The sequence below is a fragment of the Brienomyrus brachyistius genome, chromosome 1, assembly GCF_023856365.1.
Source record: "Brienomyrus brachyistius isolate T26 chromosome 1, BBRACH_0.4, whole genome shotgun sequence".
Classification (NCBI taxonomy): Eukaryota; Metazoa; Chordata; class Actinopteri; order Osteoglossiformes; family Mormyridae; genus Brienomyrus; species Brienomyrus brachyistius.
The window spans coordinates 39222902-39241739 of NC_064533.1; the positions used below are offsets into that span (position 1 = coordinate 39222902).

General features: G+C 39.9%; 1 protein-coding gene across 1 annotated transcript in view; it reads left to right on the forward strand.

Moving 5' to 3' along the window:
- The first annotated feature begins 2254 nt into the window (after window positions 1–2254).
- The window catches only part of LOC125751272 (protocadherin-8-like), a 131131-nt gene continuing 114547 nt past the window's right edge, over window positions 2255–18838 (forward strand). Inside the window, exons 1-3 of the mRNA XM_049029929.1 lie at window positions 2255–2259; window positions 7657–9837; window positions 10113–10243. Of these exons, the coding sequence (XP_048885886.1) occupies window positions 2255–2259; window positions 7657–9837; window positions 10113–10243 (2317 nt within the window). The remainder of the gene's footprint in view (window positions 2260–7656; window positions 9838–10112; window positions 10244–18838) is intronic.

Consider the following 18838-nt stretch of genomic DNA (forward strand, 5'->3'; position numbering starts at 1 on the left):
AAAACAAATTGCACAACTGCATCGTAATTTGTCTTGACCGGCTTTAGAGCGCAATGCTTGTAATATAGCCACTGCGAGGATGTTTTCAGGCAAAGGGAAGTGCTTAAAATGGAAATAACAAGGCGTCGATTTTACACCAGAGGATGTCTGTCATTTCTGAAAACCTGAACCGACAGGAATGTTTTTTAATGAGAATGCCTGCACAAGGATTGAATGGTAACCATCTCACAAATGAAAGAGCATGTTTGAATTGGCAGCATGGGGGAACGAGCAGTGGATCAATAGGCTTTTTCACCTCTCCCATGTCAGCGATATCGACCATGTGATTTTCACTAGGAGTGTCTCCTTCACAACAGCAGTGTAAAAACCCGGAGAGAAATCAAATGGGCTGCAGTTACCTAAAACTACCTAAAAGATTTGAAAGGGGCAGCCTGAAATATGAAACTAATTTTCCTTTTGTGGATTGAAGTCTACTCGCCCAATGCATGTTGCTCAATACATTCACGCAAAATGGCTTGTACAGAATCCAGTGGCAGCGGGTACATAAAAATAATTCAGTTTATAAGTGATACTGTTGATTGGAGTGGAAATGCTCAAGCCCAGCTTCCTCATTGCAGGAAAAAGGATTGGTCCTATACTGATAATACTTTCTATCTACTCAGACGACAGACACTTAAAGAGGTACCATAAGGGAGAGGTTCTATTTTACATGGAGACTCAAGTATTCATGGTGTTTATCTTGAAGGTCGTCCATGAAGGCCTTCAATGCACTGATCTGTTAGATAGATTCATCTGTTTCACCAGCTTTTCTTCGCACCTGTGATTAAATTATGGATTCATTGGTAGCGCTCATTTGTTTTAGCCGTCATCCCCATCTACCACCATCTCTGTGCAGGGCATGCCAGGAGTAGGACATTGTGTTGGGTACATACTGAACCCTCAGGGTGCATTGTGGCTTAAGGAAGAGACTAATGGCCAAAAGCTTGAAAATATGTATACACTTGATACAGGTGATTTGGGTATATGCACTCAGATGATTTGGGTATAATAAATAACCCAATACACCTGCATAAAAATCTAGGTATAAATAAATGAAGGTGAGCAGCTGTTACATGTCAGTGCTGTACTGTATGATTAGATGAAGGCAGCTGTTGAACAAATGGCTAATCAGTGTTTATGCTAATATTAATACAATAATTAATGTGAGCTTATCGCTAACTTACTTTCCCAAAAAAAATCAAATGCACGTGTAGACTTTTGATCTTTAATGAAATGCATTGCTAAGCTTATTTAATATTTTGCATACTACTAATGATATGCATTAGGGTTGTGTATTTTTTAAAGCCAAACGTTTGAGCGGCGTGCCCCTAATTAGCCCCTTCGAGAGCCTCCGGGTGAATCGTCATTGCCTGAGATGAGGAAAAGGAGCAGAGTCTGACTCTTCCAAGTATACAGAGCAACAACAGGGCCTCTGCCTTCCCCTTCTGCATCCATTTGCATGACACGTCGGCAGGCTGCAAGAAACGATTTTGGGGTGGCCGGCTGGTTGGCTGGCGGTTAGGGTGGGTGGGTGGCACAGGCTGGCACGGGAGCATGGCGCAGTGCCGCCACTGCTCAGCTTAAGCGACAGATCCCCTTCTGCCCCCTCATATTTACCCTCCTCACGCCGGGATGGGATTTTCCGTCTCAGTTGATCCTCAGCGCTTAAGCACCTCTAAGCAGAATCCCGCATTGTCTGCCCTGTTAACAAATTTTCCCCAGATGACTGTTCAATTATTAAATAGGTGGCAGACAATAAAGCCTTTGTTAATTCAGAAAACAGACTATAACACCTTGGAAAAATGGATTTAGCCTCTGCTGTGAAGAATGTTATCTGATTAATCGGCCGTACACCTTATCCGTTTACCAAATGGATCATAAATGCAAAGAGCAATCCCTAATTAATGTGATTAATTTTTTATCTTCTGAAGAGCTTTTACTCTTCAATTGGATTGGGGAACATTATCTTATCACAATGTATTTGATTGTCTTCCCACAAGGAAATTATATGCCCTTCATCAAACATCAATTTGACAGTCCAAGTGAAGTCGCCCTGTCTCGAACACGGTTGAAAATAACCTTAATGCAACCGGTTAAATCAAATTCATCTTCTTTAACAGCTGCTTGGATCAGAATGTAAAATTACTTCAAAAATCAATTAGGCTTGACAGCCCTTCATGCCAAAAAAGTTGAAGTGGGCAAGATTACAAGAAAAATGAAGTGAGTATTTCTTAAACTGAGACAATTAATTACTGAAGTATCTCAGAAGGCCCTTGCCGAGAAACCCAAGAGAACGAAAAAACTCTTAAGATGTCCACAAAGACCCCCTTTCATCTCTTGTTCCCTGAGTGCACTGAGATGTGATTCAATTCTAGGGTTTATTGCCTTTAAAGTCCCCCCTTTGAAATAACGGCACTTCATTACGGAATTGGGATCTGATTAACCTCCTCTTGACGGTACAATCACGGTGTATTTTGAGGCTATGAAGCTGACAATGGAGCCGCTCCTTGCCAGTCACACTGTGGATACAGCTGGATTGATCTCTATCGGACTCCGGAGCTTGTGGAAACACACACCCACAGTGGGGTAGATACCGCCTTGGGGATGCTAATTCCTGCTTATCTCTGGACTCAGACAGTCTACCATATTTTCCTTTCATTCCAATTGCCACCAATTTTATTAATACAATAGTATCAATTTTATCAATGCTCTCATTATTTTAAACACCCGGTTCTAGGCCTATATCAGTGACATGCACATCATGTTAATCTAGTATCTCTCAGTAATAGAATGAATGTGGAATAATGAGAACTAAATAGAGAGAATACCTGGTTAAACAGCCACAAACAGATGAATTTTTAAAAAGAATCTGATAATATATTCAAATCTTTTCATTCAATGTTCTAATTTGCATTTACTGACATTTACACAGTCGTAATCTGTTTTTACCCTTTGCTGTTAAAATTAGCTCTAATTATATTTGGCCCCTAAATCCTTACATCTTTTGAATGATTGCTTGGTTACAACAGGGCTTACGGAGTTAAAATTTAGCAAGAGAGAAATACCAATCTATCCATTTTCATCTTGCGTAAAGTCATTTAATCTAGTTAGAAAGTGACCCTTGAAGCAATTAAATTAGTACTAAATGAATTGTCATCCATAATGAGCAGAGAAGCGGGGGCCAGTAATGGCATTTTTTTTTTCAAAATAAGCCGATTTTAAAAGAGAGATTTAAAATGGAGCACACTGTCGCCACGAATGAAATATCACTCAGACGTTAACGACGTTTTCTGGTACTATAGCCTGTCCGCTGCCAGCGCTTGCACTGGCGGCATCGCTGTTGCCATCTTGTGGTGACATGGACAAGACCCTCAGTGGTGAAACCAAACAGCAAATCACCCCTGCTGCGTGAAGTCTGATCTACATTCACCTTTATGTTCTGTTTTTATCTCTTTGAAAATAGATACATGTAATAATAAAAACCATCGACATTGCAAGTGTCATTATTTTGTGATTACTGTCGAAAACAGCGTGTTACATGCAGCATTTTTTTATTCAACAGATGTCTGCTGAGTAATTTATGTCTTTTTGTATAATGAAGTTATCCATAGAGAAAACGAGGTGATCCACGCGCTTTTAAGCATTGCTTATGGTTTATGTGAAACATGCCGAACACCCAAATGTACGAGCCTGATTACCAGACGTTTGGGTTCTTTATGTCAAACCAAAAACCTGTTCAGCTTGCATCCAAATGGCACGATACTTAGGGAACCAGACTCCCCTTAACCCTTGTCAAATTTTTCACCTTCTGGGGGTGTTCTGGGCCGGCGCTCACATTCACATTTTAGCTAGCTGGGGCCTTATAAAGCCTCACCGCGTGTGTGGGTACGTGTGTGTGGGGGCTATTATGCTGGCCAGAGTAGCCATAGTTCAAACTACTTCCTCAGTCCAAAGGCTGCTAACGTTAACACTTCAGGACATAAGAAGATATGCCAGAAGAAACATTTTCGCTGGAGATCAGGGGCAGTTGAGGAGGAGACCTGTGCCTTAAAAATAAATAAAAAAACAACTTAATATATTTGTTCAGAACGGAGAGTTTCTTGATTTCAAAAAGGATGAAGCTACATTCTAATGACACCAAATGACATCAATAGGAAAGCAGTACTGGATTTATCCTGCAGGTGTCGCTCCCTTGATTAAGGCAGGAGTGTAATTCTATTGCTGGAAGTAATGTCATGTGATTCTTGCAGTCCCTTACATGATGCAATCATGTATTATTCAACACAAAAAATTCATTTAAATGAGATGTTGGGTTTATGTAAAATACAAACTGGATGTTTAGAAGGTTTAATCATGCTCACAACAGCTTGTACAAACTCTGTCATATCCACAAGTGCAGTTCAGTGAAAATCATGAGAACACTAGAAATGGTTTATTGATTATAAACATAATAACCGACAAATTTAACATGAACCACAGCCGTGTGCATTTGCACAGATGTAGCCAAGCGTTTATCACCATGTAAGAGAAGCTGGCATTTTTCCTGCTTTCAATCCAGTCAATACCAGCATCATCAGACACATAACATAGTTCACATATATGAAAAAATGTAGCTTGAATCATGAAAGGCGCTGTTATGGTGGACATTTATGAGGAATGTTCCGATGTGCGGTTTTAGACCAAGCCAGCTCACCATTAAGATTCTCAGAGAAGCAAAAATGAGTCAACCTACTCCTAGAGGAGTTGCTTCATTCAAAAACGGACTAAACAGACAAAAGAAAGGGGGTGGTGGGGGGGTGCCTTGTTCTGAGGAGCAAATGGGCAGTGGTGGGTGGGGGGGGGGGGTGAGGCATGGGGGGTGTATTATGTATTCCAGCATGCTAAAGGGTTTTTCTTTTTTCAGCCTATCCCTTTCTGTTTTCTAAAGGCGTAACATGATCACATTCATTGTGATGTCCTTCTCAATTCCTTTCTCCTCTGTAAGAAACTGTACATATGCATCAACATTCAATTATATTGCATTTACTGTGACTGGGATAAATCCATTGAGAACAAATTACAAAGGATTTTAGTTTTCTCTTGCATCCCTAAGGAGTTTTTTTCTTATGTAAATACAGAATTACTTGGTATTTACAAAATGTCTCTTGCATTTAATTATGATAATTAGTCTTTGCTGTTCAAACCCATTACGAGTTTTTCTTGACAAACGCAGAGAAAAGACCACACAAATAATCTAATATTCCAAAGAATATTTTACATTACAAGCTCTCCTCCCACCCCAAAATTACTATTACAGTAAACAAAGCTAAATAAGCTTGGAACAACCAAAATCAATTATTCATAAAGCACGCATAATACTTAGTTGAATTTTGGTTTGTCTGACCCTTTTTTATACTATGACATGTCAGATAATAAACGAGCATATAATACAGCATTTGCATTTCCTTTAAAATTTTGTTCAGATATCACTGGTCTTTAACCAGCAGGCAACTGCCATTGAGCTTGACATTCCACTGGGATCTTCAGTCTGTAGTATCAGGTAAAGCTACATTGCTTATAATGTATCCGTCAGTTTCCAGCCAGCATGCTACCACACTGTGTATCAACTCTTATTATTATACAGCTCTCACTTGGCTGTTGGTAAAATGTAAAGGACCATATTGTTTCTGACAGCGAGGGCACAAGCATTCCGATATCTGTATTCCATTAGGGTTTGTGATGTGTGCACTGGGAATACTCTAAACTCCATAGCTGAAGCTGTGTGCAGAGACTCCAGGCCCCTCTCGGCGTAACACCGGAGGTGTTAATAGCACAGGGAGTCTGGGCCAACCCCTCCCCCTGTCACCTCTCCATCTGCTGCGAACACTTGCCCATTTGTTAAACTCTGGCCACCATCTGACTGGTGCTAAACCATCTCTGGCTATCAGACCATCCAAATGGTATAAATTAAACATCAGCTCAGCATGGTGCGACTGACCCTAAGGGTGAAATGAACAACACCGATTAGGGCTTCCATATTTTGCACATATCATATACATACATATACATATGTTCATACAAACTCACACATACTCCCTCATATTCCCTGTATATGAAGATGCTGATATAGGATTCTGATTACTGTAGCAATGGAGAAAAAGACAGAAAACAAGTCAAGTGAGTTGTTATCAGCACCATATTTCCATTGAAATCGGTTTGCTTTGCACGTATACCTTATTCAAGTACACAGGAGCTCCTCTGCTTATCGGAATGGCCAGCGTCGCCTAGCTTTAAGTCATTTAATGCTTACTGCATTTCCCCTTAGCATACGGACATTCCCTGGAAGTCTGATAAAACGAGATCAGAACAGTTGGCCACGCTTGTGTGATCCCTTACAGAAAAACTGCTCCTCTTTGTCCTAATAATTATATATAGTCGAATGATAAAACTGAACTGAATTTAGACTAATGGCATTTGGCTTATACAAAATATGCTTTGATCAAGTATCAGTGACATCAAGCTAAGCTTGAAACAGAAACTGAATTTTTCTTATTTGGTCTAGAGGGATTGCATGCTGAATTTTCTTGTTACCAGGAAGTCCATGCTTGCATTTCTTATATACAAGGATTTGGATGAACATCACGTCTGAGGAACAATTCATTTTTTAAATCACTGTATAGGGTATTTTTAATCTCTACTTGTAAAATATAAAGTTATAAAAATTAATCTCTTTATGTTTATCTTGATGTTATCTCTTAACACTGATTCCCAAACTGTCACTAGCAGATCCTTATCACATCAGCTTAATCTCCATTCTTAGTGTTTCAGCTGCTAATTATATGAAATACTTTCCCTTGGACCGATAAACCCAAAAATTGACAAAAATTGTCAATAAAGATTAAGTTGCTACCAGGTCTTTGAGGAAGTGGCAATCTACTTCACACTCTCTATATATTTAGTATGTTCAATGAATACTCAATCCACATTACTTCCATGTCTGTTTTGTCCATAGTCAATGCAGTAGCCCATATCATTAACAAACGGACTTCTTTAAAATCATATATTTGCATACTCTAAAACCCTCAAGACATCAAACATGCAGTATTATGGCTGGAAGAGCATGTTTGTCCCCATAGTACCAGAAGGTATTGTAGTAAATTGCTGATTGATCCATCAAAACGTAGCCTAACTATAATGGTCTCATAGTTCACTTTATTGATTATTTCAAAAAAACTATATTACGTTTGCAACTAACAATGTTTACTTTATCAGTTTAACTTGTTTGGAATGGAATTAAAATGTTGTAGCATTTGAAACTATTTCGCTTGTCCAACTATTGCAAACATTTGCTGCGAACTATAAAACAATTTGTAGGAACGTGCCATTTGTAACAAAAGAAGACCATTTGTTATTTCTGCTTAAGGCCATTGGTCTGAGCACTAAGGCATTTGCATACAGGGTGTCTTAAAGCCAAGAAGGACTCTTACCTTAAGGGCTCTAAGAGGTTTGCATGGCAGTGACGAGCAGCTGTTTCTGCTGATTAGACATCAGAAGTTATTATATCTCATATTGTTGTAGTGCAGAAATGAATAATTATTCGGGGAAGAGAGTGTGGTTTCACTGCATTGTCTTTGTTAGTCTGCTGATAATTGCACAAAGTATAACAACCAAGTACCAGACGTATGAAGAGGATAACCCCGGCACGGAAATAGGTAATTTGTTGGAAGATTTGAAGATCAATCTATCAAACAATTCCCAAACAAGTTTCCGTTTCATGCACGAGGCGAATTCATGTGTTATCCAGATGCGGGAGATGGATGGACTTCTGACTGTCGGAGAGCGCATTGACCGTGAGGCACTGTGCCCCCTCTCACCTCGGTGCCTCATCTCTTTTGATGTTGTCGTTTTCACCAATGAAAAGTTTCAGCTAGTTCACATTGAGATCGAGGTAATGGATATAAATGACAACTCGCCACAGTTTTCCAGCAACGAGAGGTACATCGAGGTTTCTGAGAACACAGCGGTGGGAACACGGATACCATTGGACGTCGCTGTAGACCAAGACGTGGGCCAGAACTACATTCAGACTTATCAGATTTCCTTTAACAGCCACTTCGGTATAGACGTACAAAGAGGTGAGGATGGACTTAAATTTGCTGAGCTTGTTCTGCTTGAAGAATTGGACAGGGAAAAGGAGGATTCATATACAATTCAACTAACAGCTATAGATGGGGGAAATCCTGCTAAGTCAGGGTCAATGAATGTATATATCAATGTGCTGGATTATAATGACAACAGTCCATCATTTGAGAAGAGTTTATTAAAGGTTGATCTGGCTGAAGATGCACCTGTGGGGTTCCTTCTGCTGAAAGTGCATGCTTTTGACCCCGATGATGGTGCTAATGGTGAGGTGGTTTATGGATTTACTGATGACCCCTCCACAGATGCAAAACGAGTTTTCCAAATAGACTCACATTCTGGTGCTGTGACCTTAAAAGCTTCAGTTGATTATGAAACAAAAAAGTCATATGAATTTAAAATTCAAGCTAGGGACCTAGGCATGAACTCAGTGCCATCTACCTGTAAAGTCACAGTAGAAATTCTTGATGTTAATGATAATGCACCTGAAATAAGCATCAAACCAATCACTTCAGTTAGTGAGGGAGTTATTTACATTACCGAGGCAGCCGCTAAAGACAGTTTTGTGGCTCTCATCAGTACTTTGGACAGAGATTCTGGCTCAAATGGACGTGTTACCAGCAGTCTGCAAGGGCACGAACATTTCAGGCTGCAGAAGGCATATGGAGACACTTTCATGATTGTCACAATGACCACCTTAGACAGGGAGAGAATTCCAGAGTACAACCTGACGGTAGTTGCCCAAGACTTTGGATCCCCACCCTTCAAAACGATAAAACTGTTCAGCATCAGGGTGAGTGATGAAAACGATAACCCACCACTTTTTAGCAAGTCAGTCTATGAAGTCTCAGTTATGGAAAACAATGTCCCTGGCTCATATATTTCTACTGTGATAGCCCGTGATTGGGATGTAGGACATAATGGCAAAGTGACATACAAACTGCTAGAGAGAAAAATTGCTGGAGGAGCTCCATTGTCTTCCTATCTGTCTGTACACCCTGTTTCAGGCTCTTTGTTTGCTATGAGGTCTTTTGATTACGAAACACTGAAGCAAATTGAAGCAGAGGTCATAGCCATCGACAGTGGTACCCCTCAACTGTCGAGTACAACCTTAATTAGGGTGGAGGTAGTAGACCAAAATGACAATTCCCCATATATTACTTATCCATATTTATATAATAACTCTGCAGAGGTAGCCATACCTTACAATGCACCTGCAGGTTACTCTGTCCTTAGAGTGAAGGCACGAGATGTAGATGAGGGTGCCAATGGGAAGCTCACCTTCAAGATTGTGGAAGATGACCTGGAACTCTTCTCTATCAACAAGGATACTGGAGACATAGTCCTCAAGTATGGTCTGACTTTCATGATTGGAGACATGGTGGAAATCAAAATTTTGGTGACCGACAATGGGAGATCACCCCTCTCAATCACTACCCCCATCCGCTTCCTAGTGACGGACATGCAGCCTTCTGAAGATCAGATTGTGTTTGTATCACAACCCACCGATATAGAATATTTGGACTTGGATGTTTCGCTTGTATTTATTATCATACTCGCTGGGGGCTGTGTCCTGTTAATGATGGCAATTATGATTGTTGGATTTTCCTACTTAAAGAACCAGAGAAATGGAGACAGTAATTACGGAAATAAGAATCTTTTTTCAAACAATCCCCTCCTGTCAGTTCATTCAAGTTATTCAAACATGCATAGCGAGCCTGAAGTTTTTGTCAAGCGCAGCGTTTCCTGTCCAGAAGAACCAGGCTTCAGTTTGAATCATTTGGAATCCTCTTCTTCTCCACCAAATGATAAAAATACTTTGCAACTAAGGTAAGAATTATGAGAACATAAATTACTTGTATTAATGTGGACTGGCGCCACCACTGCCTCAAGGGTCTGAGATATCAATGTGTGCTTTGAGAAATTAATGCTGATGTATTTAATTGTCTTTACAGTGCCGCTGAATACAGTGATCAGCTCAGCGTGAAGGACAGTGGCAAGGGGGATAGTGACTTCAATGACAGTGATTCTGACATCAGCGGAGATGGGTGCAGGAAAACCTTACATTTGAATGCTCACGCTACCTGTAAGTTTATCTGATTTTGGCAATGGGCAATGGTGAAAGAAACAATTGTTTTTTATTTATCTAGCAGATGCTTGTATCCAGAGCAACATGCTTTTTTTTGTGAAAAGGGGGTCAGGACGTCCCTGGAGCAATTGTGGTTAGGGGCCTTACTCAAGGGCCCAACGGTGAAACCACTTTGCCGACCCTGGGATTTGACCCAACAACCTTCCTATTGCAGGCACAGCATGTTAACTCACTGAGCCTATCCTAGCCATACTTTTCCCCATTTTCCCATCCGATGTATTTTCTAACAGCAGCTGTCGGAAATCTGAATTGGATTGGTGACGCAGGTCTTGTTTACACTCTCTTTGTAGCGGTTCTCTTTGTTTATAATGATGCCTACGCTCTGTTTCAGGTTCGATTCAGTCTCCTGACGCCCTTGCAGCAGATTGGCCGGGCAATTACTGTGTAATCCCTGCTAACACACCAGTCTCCTATGGGAGGGGAAATACATCACCCTCAGCCCTGGCGGCTGCCTGCAGGCTTCCTCAAACAAATGCCACTTCCCGGAAGGACCCTGGCTACAGCAGTCACATGACGAGGGTGAGAGGCTTCCGGCAAGCCTTCACCAGGACAGACACAGTGCCCCCTCTGTCCTACCAGCCTACACAGGACACAGCACGTCAGCCCAGTGTGTCGTGTCAGGACAGCGAGTATATCAACATGCTGTGTGAAGTTGCAACCTCTTTTTAAAGTTACCCACTCATGCCAAATTGAGGAGGGGGGTTTGCGTGTCAAATCAGCGGCTTTCAGAACTTTCTGTTGTTAAAATTAAGCAGAAACAGACTCATTGAACAGAAGTATATTTCTAAGAAGAACAGGTAACCTATAACCACCCCCATTTAATACTGAAATGAGTGTATATTCAGAAAATTGTTATTGCAACTATATATGTAATAAGTTTAAGCTTGTGTTGAAGAGGATGGCCTTACGCATGCTGCATTTGTTCTGTGAATATTTAAATGTATGTACTGTAGATGTATAAATGTATTCAAATGTATTTAAATGTATTCGAGATATATTTCTAAGTTTCTTAATTTATGACAAATTTATAACATATTTTAATGTAATAAATTTCTAATCTGTTTTAGTGTGACAAATTAATTTGAATTATGTAAAAACTGTTCCTTAAAGTCTAACTTATTAGGTTTTACTCCTAACCTTTTACTAACACATTTAGATGAGGACTGCTGTCTGAATTTGATGAGTATTTGATAAGCAGGGTGTAAGCAGCAAAAAATATATGCATATAATCATAATTCGGTTAAACAGTGACCATCAGACTATGAAACTTCATTAATAACATTAACTGAAGGCTTCGTATCTTAAGGGAATGTAGTAGAGGTCTTCTTCAGCTAATGGAATCGTTAATTATGCCACTATATGGGATACCAGTTCATCTGGGCACATATTTAGACACACAGTCGCATACTATGAGCAGTTTGGAAACAGTGTTTCACCCTAACCCTGTTTTTGGACTGTGAGAGGACACCCAGGCAGACACACAGATAACATGTGAACGCTGTCAAAAGTGGGGGTGGAGGATCGAACTGGAGCTGTGAGATCACATGACTTACTGCTGTACATCTCTGCTGCCTTTACTAATTATAACGCACATACACAGTTGGTCTTCCTATATAAATGGGGACCATCCATTCATTTCTGTGGGAAAAACCCTAATCCCAATCACGACGCCCTTAACCCCTACCCAGCCCTAACCTTAACCATCAGTAACCAATCCAAATACGAGACTTTTGGTATTTTTGCTTTTTTGATTGCATTTACAGATCTTTGCGGGGACCTGAAAAATGGTCCTAACAACATTAAAAAGAACAGGTTCTATCAGGTTCTACACAGACACAAACACACACACACACACACACACACGCGCACACACATGCGATGAAATGTATCATGTGTAGAGCTAGTTTGTAGAGAGCATTCATGTGGTACGATGCTTTTTACATGAGGCTTCCTACAGGACACAAAGGATTTGGCAGTCAGCATGAAGCCTTTGAGTTATGCCCCCCCCCCCCCCCCCCCCTTCCCGCTGCACTCAGCCATCATAATGGGCCGGTATTTACTCTCTCTGCACGTGCCCTGTGTATTGCTGGTGGTGTCATCAGCAATTCCTCTGTGGCTACCGGGTGTCCTTCTCCAAGGCCGAAAACTGAATCTTAAGCACAGTGCACCGAGCTCCGCTTGAAATCAAGGCTTTGTCATGATTCTGCTGTATGTATTAAACAGACATTTTGTACAACAAATGGCACATAGGCTGAAGAGTGTTGAATATGATGCTATTTTTGCAGTCACTGTGGTATAAAGGCTGCTGCTGTGCTAAATGTGTTCCTCTTTATTTTTTTCTCTCTGAAATACTAGCTACTGTGATAAATCTTTTCAGTGGACAGACACCAAAACTAACTGGTACAATAAATCACTCAAAATCCATTTACTGCCACAGAAGGGTGACATTGCTAAGTGACTGTACCCTTAAATCGCCTCGATTGATATTGGTGTGTCGCAGGAAAACTGCCCGGATACTCGTGTCGTGCGACCACAGCGCCATCAAGTGGTATATCTTTCCATTGGAACTTCATCCACTGGGGAAGAGGCGAACCCTTTTAACAAGGCTGCTGTTTCACAGACTTTGGCGTTATCTTTCCGTTAATGACTGACTTACTCTTGAAATTCTAATGTAAGATGTTAAGTGTTTAAAGTTCCCACAAATCAAATTAGCCCAGGACGCCCAGAATTGTCCATCTTTAATATACAACGGGGTTCCTAATCTAAATCCAATTTACAAGATATATTTGACTTTTCAATGCAACAAAGGTAACCATTTAATTTCAGAAATCGTATCCTATGTTAAAAACACTGTATTTCACACCTCGTTCGTAGGTCAAGTAAAAGAGACAATTCGCAGTTTGGACCAATTAAGCTGGACAATCAAATTCTACGCAAACCTTTGTACACGTGGACCTGCAAGAGTTTTCAGAGCCTGAAATCCCTATTAAAGAGCAGCAACATCGACCCTGATGACTGGGAAATAAAAATCTATAGTAGCCATCAAGCTAAGTCTGCAATTATTAGGCGTTGCTGTTCTATCTGTAATTACAGCCATTTTAGTGTCTTTAAAGATTATGGAAGCAGTTGGCAGACAGCTGTGAAATCTAAATGTATTTACTGCTTAAAATACAATTAGTCTCAATTATCTCTATATCTGTTAATGCTAGGTTTCTAGACAACACAGAAAATATTTCAATTGCTATACTTATATGAACGTGCACAATAAACATTCTTTACTACCATCTAGTGGTTATTTATGGAAATGACAAGGACCACAAGACCACATCGCTTTTTCGTTCCATCAAAACCCCAATATAGAAAGCTGCATATATATGCATTGCGGCTGGTTTGATTACAGGGCGTGGAAGAAGACTGCAGTGCAACAGAAAGGTCTCAACGTGCAGAGAAATTCAATAAGTTCTCAGGTGCTGAGAGGTGGAAGCAAGGGGGGAAAATCTTTCTTTTGGTTTTAAAGGATTATGTTGTGCTGCTAATGAAATGAGATACCTGTTCCAATTATTGATAAATATATGCAAAAAAGGTGTACATTTTCTTTAAATGGCAGTCCTGGCTCGGTGGATCAAGGGCAAACAGAAGCAATTATGTTCAAAGTGACAGAAAGACATCTGTCCTGCCCTCAAAATGAGATGACCGAGGATATTTGTCTGTTTGCCATTAGCCATTAATTCATTGGTCACATGCCAGCAGGGGTTTCAAAGCCAGAGCTTGGCAAGAATTGAGTGGAATTTGCAGGAAAAGGTATCGGAATCTGCTGTGTGCCACAGTGAATTAAAGCATGCGAGTCATTTAAATTTAACAGCCCGATGTTGCTTGAATCCTCACACCTCAAACATGCTTGTTTTTCAATATTTGATGAAGAGAAGTCAGGCAAGAAAAAACATATATAATCCTTTCTAAAAACAAGTCTGTTTAGCAGAAGGTAGCTTTATATGAAAAAGAGTGGCTTTTATAAGCAGTCTAAAGTCTACTAAGGTTTTAGACAAGGACTTCAGAGCTGGTAACCATTTGTTGTGTGCCACAATTTCAGCAATGATCACCCTACCGTCATTTTTCTGTTATTAAAACTATATACCTCATAAAATGCAGGGTTTGGGGCAGTCATGGATTCAGGTGACCATGTAAGTGTTCGGTTTGTTCATAATAAAACACAGCTGATTTTGTAGAACTGAAATCCTTGCCGCTTGCAATTAAAGATGTGACAGTAATGGGCATTCATAGATGCAAATTTGACACTTTATTTGTTGCTAATATTGCACGTTAACTACTTTGCCATCTGCTGTGCATACATAATCCTTACATCTTGGAAGTTCCAAGTTTTGTTACTGGCCTAACCTGTCATTGATATATTTTGGAAATTAAAAATATGTAAATTAAATATTATACAACTTTGGAAAGGAACTTTAATTAGTTTCTCAGGGATTAAGATAATTGGTAATCTCAGACTGAGCTTCCTGCATTTTATACAAGTGTATAGTTGTTAAATTAACATGTTTCCATTGGTGATAAGCCCAAGAGCATAGAAACAAAGTGAACAAAACAGCTTATAATTAAGAAAAGGCTTGTTCAATACCATGGTTTAATACTTTTTACCTCTTGATTATCACGATACAGAAAAATAAATGGGAATTTATAAACTGGCTGATATAGATTTGCTCCTCCATTCTCATTTGGTTTTAAATGTCAGCAAAACCTAAACAAAACTATTGATCCCATGACAAAAGTCAATTCAAGACTGATATTAAAGAAGAAAAAAAAACTGGAAAGCTTCAATGACACGTAAGGTCTTACTTGTGAAGCAGTTTGTGAAGTAAAGCTAATAGAAGCTTTATGAAACATGAAATAGTTCATTAAATGAGTAATACAGGTGAACAAATAGAGATTTTCTAAAATATATATATAATTTTTTTCACAAATACGAGCATATTTAGGGGGCGGCATGGTGGTGCAGTGGTTAGCATTGTTGCCTCACACCTCTGAGATCCGGGTTTGAGTCTCTGCCTGGGTCACATGTGTGCGGAGTTTGCATGTTCTCCCCATGTCGTCGTGGGGTTTCCTCTGGGTAATCCGGTTTCCCCCCACAGTCCAAAAACATGCTGAGGCTAATTGGAGTTGCTAATTTGCCCGTAGGTATGCATGTGTGAGTGAATGGTATGTAAGTGTGCCCTGCGATGGGCTGGCCCCCCATCCTGGGTTGTTCCCTGCCTCGTGCCCATTGCTTCCGGGATAGGCTCCGGACCCCCCCCCGACCCAGTAAGACAAGCGGTTTGGAATGTGCAAAGATCTTTAGGTGTTATGCTGTGTAAGTAAAATTTGTCATACAAAACTTTTATATTACAATTACATATTACTGAAGTTCGAAATACATGAAATGACATACATATACCAAAGGCAATGCTGAAAGCATCTTCTACTTACCCTACTTATTTACCATTGTGATGTGTTGGATAATGGCCCAGATCTTTATAATGTAATCATAAATTCTACATAAAGATGCACACTCTTCCAAAATGCTTGGTGGCAGATAGGGGATGAAGTCATATTCCGACAACGAGTAGCTGACAGGAGCCAACTCTGTGAATAATGCGCTTGGGGGTTCCTGAAATGAATTGGCAAGATCATCATTCCCCACATTGTTGAAGATTAAAGTATGGATCCAGAATTAGGACTGTTTAGTTATTTCTTACTGGTATATTGTTTGCTTTTAATAAGCCTACTGTTGTATGAATAAAATTCTCGGAAGCACAGAACAATCATGTATGTGGGTTGCCCTTCTGACTTTTGAACGTGACAGTATGATCACAGCTGTAGCTTTAAGAAACCCAGACTTAATGTGTGGCAAACTTTGACGGAGTTAAGGTATCTAGAGCATTAAAAATCAGTTCTATGTGTGTAGAGCTTGCTGATAGGCAACGTATCCATTCTCATGAGCTTGAAGAACTGGGCAGATCGTTCTCAGCTGGGAGTCACACCTTGCAGCAGTGGAAGGTTGCCAATAATTCTACCCTTCAGTGGTTCCCTTCTGATAGAACGAGACAATGTTAATAACTTTGGAAACTGATTTTCTAAGACAATCAGCAAATCAAAGGCCATCTTTAATAGTGAGCTTTTTGACACTATGGAAAGTACGCTTTATCATGATTGGGGGAACTTGTAAGTCTTGCTTATTACTCTTGTTCCTCATCACTATTATTTTAAAATTAGCAATAAATGAGTCATTTTCAAACTTACAGGGTAACTAAGGCAGCCATCACATCATCTGTAATATCTGGTATTGCTGGGCTGCCATTAGATGACAGGTTGTAGCATTTATGAATTTCGCATGTAGGCGATGTGTTCCCCAGTTTTATGGCCTTTGAGCAATTTGCATGCTATTATATCACTACAAGGGAAGCCAATTTGAGAAGAAAGTAGCTTGTCATTGCAAGTTAAAGTTTCATTTGACGGCTGGGCCAGAAACGCTCTGTAATACAGACCGGAGCTCCTGATCCATGGATATTAGTCTTTCCTTTATTAGGTCCCACAAGGTGAAGCATAATCATTTTTATGAAAGATTTCACAGAACACCTTCAATGATGTGCTCTAATGTAAAATAATCAAACGATCAAGCTAATTTCAGAACAGGCAACAGATTATATTTTCAGAGTTTAAAACGCAAGTATTAAGAAATAAACTGATGCTAATGATACCATGGGCTGAAGTCGGTTTCTAACACTTACATAGGAAAAGATTTACAGAATTACATCCAAATATTTTTTAACTGAGAAACTGATTTGCCCATAATGCGCATCTCAACATTCTGGAGAATTATTTGAAGATACAACTTCAAGGTAATTTTTTTTTTTTTTGCTTGATAGAGGAAAGGGCCTCTTATGAAACATTTTCATACAATTGCAACCTTTCGGCATGTTCATCTCACCACCTTAGTAAAATGTTAGATTACACCAGCAGGGGGCGTGAAAGCATTTCTGAAGAGGGATGGAGTTTATATTAAATAACAAAAAAAAATGCTCTGAGCACATTAGATGAATGACTGACCCTGTGCTCTGACCTCAAGCTTTGCTCTGACCTTTATATATGTGTATGTTTCAAAATGGACAGCAATGTAAGAGAAGTGAAAACTGACACATTCCAATATACCTGTTCTCATACAAATGATGACACTTAATTTCATTTCAGTTAAATCTAAATTCAATACAATGAAATAGATCCACTACAGGCATTAATAGTTAGACATTTTTATTTTAAATTATTAAGCAAAATAAAAAACCTGTTCTTATAGTAATGTAACAGTAAGATCTGGTGAGAAGGCAGCTTGCAAGCTGAGGTAGATCTTTGGGATGATTCAGAAAATTCTGGTATCAGCTGGGTCCTTTAATTCAAGCATGGTAAATGCAGTCTATGTTGCTGTAGAAGCTTCACTACACATCCTCAGAAACACAATGAACCATCTCCTGATGAATTATAGATAAGCTGGAATCTTGCTATGGGGTATTAAAGGGTAACATTACATGACATATGGAGACACCGGTACAGCTATAGGTTTAGTGAGCTAAATGTGAACACCTTTCAAAGATAGATGGCAATATTTCTTAAGAGATCAGGAGCCTATTTTTGGTTTCCACCAAGATATGGGCTCTAGAAATTTGAGGCCATTGACTGAATGTGATATACAGCAATTTAACATTTTTAAAATTACCATTCCTGCAGCTACTAATCAGTAACACTGTTATCCCACAAATAAGAAATCACTGTCTTAAATAAGTAAATGATGCTTCCATGGAGGATTATTACCATTAAATTAAATTAAACAGCACTGTCTCGCTATGTTAGCAATGTTGAGCTAGGCACTCTGATCACTCATATTAACTGTTACTGATGCGTGTTTCTGCACAGTGCGTTTGGGTAGCTGTCATTGGCCCTGCTTTCACTCTGCCTCTGGCTCTCAGATTCCCAGCTGGTGAGATGGTCTTACCATCAGTGACGGAGGGGTGTCATGCAGAGCATGGAACCACTGGAGTCCTGTGATCATTGCTGCAATTGTGCCGTGTGCCAGCTCTGAACTGAAGTCCTTGTCAGAAAATGAATCCTCTGGAAACAAGGTAAACGGGGCCCGAGGCAAGGCCACACCCATCCACTGCTTTCCACTGGGGCTAGATGAGAACAGCCCCATTATCTCAGCTGAACTGAACTGACAGCTGACATCGGTCCCCATGTGATTAGTGAATGAGGAGGCGCAGGCAGATGAGCGGCGATGCGGCAGAAGGAAGAGAGGTGAATGAAAGATGTGTTTTGAAAGTGGAAAGTCGCCTTCAGATTCTCCCTCAATCTCTCACTGGTTATTCCTAAAAAGATGTATGAATGACTGTAAAGGATTTCACATCTGGGGTGTTTGTTTTTAGAGCAAGAAATTAACTGTTTAGGGACATTCTGTTTGTGATTTTGTTCTTTATAAATTAATAATGAAATGCT